At 42.3% G+C, this 6,798-nt stretch overlaps 1 protein-coding gene across 1 annotated transcript; it reads right to left on the reverse strand.

Annotated features, from left to right (window-relative positions):
- Positions 1–1,383: 1,383 nt before the first annotated feature.
- On the reverse strand, positions 1,384–2,784 carry LOC103590602 (chromosome unknown open reading frame, human C12orf74). The gene is made up of 2 exons (XM_008572860.1): positions 2,089–2,784; positions 1,384–1,449 (listed from the first exon to the last, which is right to left on the reverse strand). The coding sequence occupies exons 1-2, from the start codon at positions 2,782–2,784 to the stop codon at positions 1,384–1,386; spliced, it is 762 nt and encodes a 253-aa protein (XP_008571082.1).
- Positions 2,785–6,798: the final 4,014 nt, after the last annotated feature.

Here is a 6,798-nt window from a genome sequence, read left to right on the forward strand (position 1 = left end):
TAATTTTATACTGCTCTTAAGGTTAGGGACAAAATTCCTAAACATCCTGTTAGACCCTGCATGATTTGACTCTAATCAAAGTCATCATCTTTCTCTGAGGCTTCTCTGTGTCACTTCCTATGACACATCTAAATTAGGTTTTATTTTAGAGCTTTATTCTGTTTTGCATCAATGGAAGATTCAGGCTAATGGTCTCACTCTTTCCCAATCCTTGTATCCACACCCTTTGCTACTTAACACGTCAGTGCTCTCCCACCGTTGGTGACACGTCATTCCTGGACCCTGAGTTCCACCAATGACTTGCTTTGGTCAAAAAAATTAGACAAGATAGAGCCTGGTCTGTAAGAGGCCTTGCCTGTTTCCACTCGTCCTCTTGAACAGCTCCCTTCACTCTAAGAAGTACATGGCCAGGTAGCCCTTTGGTCCCACAAAAAGGATGAGGGACATGTGGAACACAACTGCCCAGCTGAGCCCAGCCTAGGTCAACTGACCCCCAGGAGACAAATAGATTTATAACAAACAATAACTGGCTGTTACTTTAAGTGGTTTGGGGTGGTTTGTTATGCAGCAATCACTGACTGAATCACTAGTACAATAATTTACATTTTTCTGTGGCTTTGTTAATATCCGCTACCTTTGTTCATACATTTAGGACAACTAGGGTTAAAATCAACAAAGAATGCATAGAGGGATATCATTCTTTCTACTATGAACAGCAAACTGTTGTTTGAAGATTGAGGTCCAGTAATAAAACAGTGGCTCTTTCTCCAAGGACTCTTCTATGACTTTCCAGGTGAAATGAAGGCTTTCCTGCCAGTCCCACAAATTGGGTAAATGAAATTAGGCCTGGATATTTCCTTTGATACCACAGAAGCTCCTCATCCCTGGGAAGGATGGCAAATCCACTGCCACAACCTAGGGGCCATTCTGAAATGTCAGAGCTGGTTTCTGAAGTGACACAACCTACTTGCATTCTAGGTAAGGGCACAGTCTGTCATAACAGGCATCTCAAAAGTCATCCAAAATTTAGATAGGACATCTTGTTCCTTTTATCCTTGTCCTCTGAATTTCTCTTTGAAAAGCTTTGAATATTTCCAGCCTTCGCATTTTCTCTACCAGACAAAACCTGTTATTACTAAGTGGATGTTAATTAAGCCTAGTTATTGACAATTCACAATGAAAACCATTGACTACATGTGGCTGTCATATCTCGCCCCCAAAAGCCATGGCAATGTACTGTGCTCTTAAAGGAGACTCTTGAAATTAAGACTCTTTCACCGATAGACGTGAAGAATAACTTGGGTATTGTAGAACAAAGAGCACTGATTAATACGCCATCAGATTTGTGTGTCAGAACAGAAATAAAGATGAAAAACTAAATGGTCACGAGATGTCATCACACTGGAGGAAATAAATGCATACAGACCTGGACTGACGTGATTCTTCTCCCTGAAATAAATTTTAAAAATATATGTTTTAGTCTTGTTTAAAACTATCCAAAATTCCAAAGCAGACATCTTGCAAGGAGAAACAATTAACACTCCTAGCTAAAATATTTTGAATTTTTTGGGGGAAATATATGTTTTAGTCTTGTTTAAAACTATCCAAAATTCCAAAGCAGACATCTTGCAAGGACAAACAATTAACACTCCTAGCTAAAATATTTTGAATTTTTTGGGGGGGTGGTGGTGGTGGTAATAGAAATTTGAATAATTGGCTCTTTCTCCTCTTTTTGATCAGCCACACCAGGTTGTCTTCAAATGGTGTATATTTGCAAGAGAGCCCCTGTTCCCATCCAGTGCCTGAGAGACTATCAGTAGCCTGACCTTGGTGGGTCTTTTCTGAAAGTGCTTCAAGGATATAGAAGCAAGTGGGCTAGGCCTCCACTTTCCCTGTTCCCCAAATTGCTGCACCCCTTTTACTTGAGAGCCAATGCATCCTAACAAGTGTGTGTCCCCTCAGCAGGGACATTCTCTGCTGCCTCCTATCACAGGACCTCCTGCCCTTTGGGAGATTGTGGCAACCCCGAGACCTATTGGGTTTTGTTCTCCACCAGATGAGGGACAGCAGGGCTTAGCACTGTGTTACCTGAGGACTAGGGTGCCATGGGGTGGGGCTGGGCAGCCAGTGGCCTTCTTGCCCCAGAAGAGAGTCCTGGTGGAGGTGCCCGTCGCAAATGGGCTGAAGCCCAGGCAGGGTGTACTCGTCAGTGGGCCTGGGTGGTGGCTCAGAGGAGGCAGCTGTGTGCAGGGCCCTGTCAGGGTCCGAAGGCAATCTGGAGTGGAGTCTCAAGGGTGAGAGGGGGTGTGAAGAATCCTCTGGGCTTCCAGGTGGTCCCTTGGAGAGGTGACATGGGGAGTCTGCAGGGTCTCCTGGGCTTCCCCAGGTGGGTACTTCCGAGGTAGCCCGCTGAGGCCGCAAGTGCAAAGTCCCAGAGCTGCTGCCCCTCAACCTCCTCAATGTGGGGGAGGTGGAAATGCGTCCCAGGGCTTGCCGCTCAAACTGGAGAAGAGTCCCCTGGTTCTCACAGTGCTGCTTTGACAGGCTCCGCAGCGGGGGCTGAGGAGACACTCCGCAGCCTCCGGGTTGCCCCTCTGGGCAGGATGACTCCATCTTCTCCGAGAAGCTGCGAGGACCCATTGCTGGAAGCTTCCAGGGAACACTGTCCGAGTTGCTGTTCCCTGGACCATGCTGGGGTTGCTCACTCTCTGCATTCAAGTGCCATTCTCCCTCTGGCACTGCTTTGTGCTTTTCCAGGGTAGAACTACGAGCAGGTTGTTGCATCCTTAGTGAGGAAGAGCAGAATGTGGAACCTGCAGCAAATGAGGGAGACTGAGGTGAGAAAGAAAGATGTCTGAAATTTCACAGAAAAACTTGCAGTTCTTCATGGGACATAGGTGGAGCCCCATCCTCATTAACATCCTTTGCGTTTTGAAGATAATTAATACATGGGACTCTGGCCTTCCCATCTAAAGAGTTAGGACATTGAAATCTGTTCAATGTCTACTTTATGTCTCTTCAAGGTTCAAACAAAAAAGCCTTTAAAAGCTTTAGTGACTTAAAATACTTCTTGGAAGCCACATAACTCTTCACCTTTTGATTATTCTAAGAGAATCAAATATACATGGAATTCTTACATTCTGCATTTTTATGTGTGTGTATATACCAAGGACATGAGAATGAGGAAAACAAAGTGTCTTCTGTCAAGGTTTAAATTACACAACGAGACATGGCTTTGAAGATAATTGATGTAAAACATGTGGCTAAAGACATTTTAGATTTCATCAGTCCCCATGTTTGGGAAAGATGCTTTTCGAGTTTGCTAGAAAAGAAAAACTCGGATGTCACCAGCTGCCCTACTTCTCATGAGTAGAGGGTTTTCCTAGGACTCACACGTGTGGAATGACCTCCCAATTAAGCTCTTACGCTTAAGCAAAGCTGATGCTATTATTTGATGACTTGATTCATGGTGAGATGAAAATGACTCATTGCAGTTCTGTTATTTTGTAGTTTCCCACAAGAAGAAAGTATTAATGTCTGAGAAAACATCGATCCTTACCCATCCCATCAATTACTGCACGAGAATCAATGTCTGATTATTTGCAGACCGGGCGTGGGATTGTGGAACAGATGAGATAACCCTCTTCCCTTGCCAGGGCAATGTGGAAGGTGATTTCAGACTATGCATGGATTGACTGTGGACAAAACAGCAGTAGTTGACCACATATTCTGAGCTCTCCGGTAATAGTTTTAGCAAGTCTATAATTCTAAAGCGAAACTCAGGAATCTGGAACCCTTTGGGAATGAACACATCTGGATAGCCAAAATCTACAAATGCCTAATTCTTTACATTTGTAATGCTATATCATTTTAATTGCATTGACAACACTTTTTAGTAGAACTTTTTCTACAGTGTATTATTTACTTCTTCAACTTGTTAATAGAGAATGCTGAAAACCAATAAACCTTTTCCTCATGTCCTGACCTCATTTTGTTGGCTATAACTCACAGTACTGTGCTGAAATACAATGACTATTACTATGTTTATGGTAGTTCTGTGGGGAATACAATCAGTGCCATAGGTTTTTATAGCACATGATTATTTACACCCACACCCATGTACTCCCTAATTTATATTCATTATTTCTCATTATAATTTGTGTACTTTTCCTTGGCAGCTACTCTTTCCCCTTTAATTTGTTTCTTTTAATCTGTTTCAGGCACATGTACTCCCTAATTTATATTCATTATTTCTCATTATAATTTGTGTACTTTTCCTTGGCAGCCACTCTTTCCCCTTTAATTTGTTTCTTTTAATCTGTTTCAGGCATTTCAGACTATGCATGGATTGACTGTGGACAAAACAGCAGTAGTTGACCACATATTCTGAGCTCTCCGGTAATAGTTTTAGCAAGTCTATAATTCTAAAGCGAAACTCAGGAATCTGGAACCCTTTGGGAATGAACACATCTGGATAGCCAAAATCTACAAATGCCTAATTCTTTACATTTGTAATGCTATATCATTTTAATTGCATTGACAACACTTTTTAGTAGAACTTTTTCTACAGTGTATTATTTACTTCTTCAACTTGTTAATAGAGAATGCTGAAAACCAATAAACCTTTTCCTCATGTCCTGACCTCATTTTGTTGGCTATAACTCACAGTACTGTGCTGAAATACAATGACTATTACTATGTTTATGGTAGTTCTGTGGGGAATACAATCAGTGCCATAGGTTTTTATAGCACATGATTATTTACACCCACACCCATGTACTCCCTAATTTATATTCATTATTTCTCATTATAATTTGTGTACTTTTCCTTGGCAGCCACTCTTTCCCCTTTAATTTGTTTCTTTTAATCTGTTTCAGGCATTGAAGTCCAACAACCTTGTGTAGAGAGAATTAATAGGCTCTTAGATTTATTTACTCTTTCAGTAAAGAGAAGGAACCTAATGTTATGCCATTGTCATGACAATGCTGTGACATTGATTCTGGGGACTCCCTGACTTTTGTTTGGTTTAAAGTCAAATGAAAGTAACAGGTACTGGATTTTAGACTGGAGAGTTGTTCAAGGTACTACTTAGATACCAACTAAAGTCAATTCAGCTCTTATTTACAAAAGAAATCTGAAGTTCTTAATGTTCGGTTTGCTTTAATCTTTTGAGCTGAGGACTCGAGTGTTATAAAATTTCCCATGAAGAACTAAAATGCATGAGGAACCCTTTTTGGGCGGTAATACCAGCTAGGAAATGTACATTTAGTTAAGGTGGGGTTGAACTGGCTATGTTTTCAGATTGGTAATTTCTGGCTGCTGCTCTAAAAGTTGACACTAGTTTTGCTGGAGAATAACGTGAAGGTTCGTTCTGACCATGATGAAATCAGGGCATTAGGTCCCTCCAGGTCTTGCACCCCTGCTGCCTCATGGAGGGGGCCAGTTCCTTGTTCTCCCAGCAAATGTGGCTGAATGGAGGGCAGGAGTTATAGGTACTTCCACACCCGTATACACTCACAGGATTCTGTTATCTTTCTCCCTTAGAGGATTGTCCAAGTGCTAGGCAGCAACAGTATTAAAGAAATTGAGTGTTTTTAGAGAGGCATAAAAATTATATCAGAATGCTTAGTCTTTGGGTTCCCCTCTGTCCTTTTNAGGGCATTAGGTCCCTCCAGGTCTTGCACCCCTGCTGCCTCATGGAGGGGGCCAGTTCCTTGTTCTCCCAGCAAATGTGGCTGAATGGAGGGCAGGAGTTATAGGTACTTCCACACCCGTATACACTCACAGGATTCTGTTATCTTTCTCCCTTAGAGGATTGTCCAAGTGCTAGGCAGCAACAGTATTAAAGAAATTGAGTGTTTTTAGAGAGGCATAAAAATTATATCAGAATGCTTAGTCTTTGGGTTCCCCTCTGTCCTTTTGACCTTCTTTTCTCCTCCTCTGGGGGGTTAGGATACAGCTTTGGGTTTCTTTCTAGTCATACAGACATAGGGGTGTGACCACTGGTAGGAGGTTATTTATGCCCTATAAGATTTAAGGATCATTAAGTATTATTTATTGGTTAGTGTTTTAAATATCGGAACCAAGCAACATTAACTGCACGTAGGCCAAAGCAATGGTAACTGCTGACATGACTCATTGCAGAAATGGAGAAACTTTAAATGCAGCAGAGCTTGAGAAGGTGTTTTGCAAAGACGTAGAAAAGCCCAAGCTCTGGAATGAACAGATCTGGTTTCTCTTCCAGCCTCACTGCCAACCAGCCATGTGACGTAGGACAAGCGGCTTCTCTTCTGCCAGCCTCCATGCAGCATGTATAAAAAGAGTGTCAAAGCACCTCTTTCACAGGCTTGTTGGAGGAATTAAATGGGATCATGGCTGAGACTCCTGGGAGGCCTCCCAGAATGACTACCCCAGTGGATCTGGTAAAAAGTCAAAAGTTAATCTGTTCATGCTAACTCCTCTCCCTTACATTCTCTCAAAGTCTAAATCGATACATGGTTATTATAAAGAAAATTTACCAGGCTTTGATCTCCAGGGCTTTAAGAATGCAGTAAACACTCACCCACACTGTTGGGGAAGCAATCTCACCGTACTAGAAATTAAACCACGGAGACTAATGATTCACTAATTCTAGTTAGACCTGAAAGACCAGCAAGACAGGACTAAGTGAAGCTGGTAGGAACAGGATCTGAACACACGGAAAGTGCAAGAGGGAAACCCCAGAGAGCAGCTGATAGTTGCCTTTAATACCTGCGGGATGGTCTGCCTCTGAGTGGGACATTGTCCGGGCAGGTCCTG

Source organism: Galeopterus variegatus, unplaced genomic scaffold (genome assembly GCF_000696425.1).
Source record: "Galeopterus variegatus unplaced genomic scaffold, G_variegatus-3.0.2 Scaffold844, whole genome shotgun sequence".
NCBI classification, from domain to species: Eukaryota; Metazoa; Chordata; class Mammalia; order Dermoptera; family Cynocephalidae; genus Galeopterus; species Galeopterus variegatus.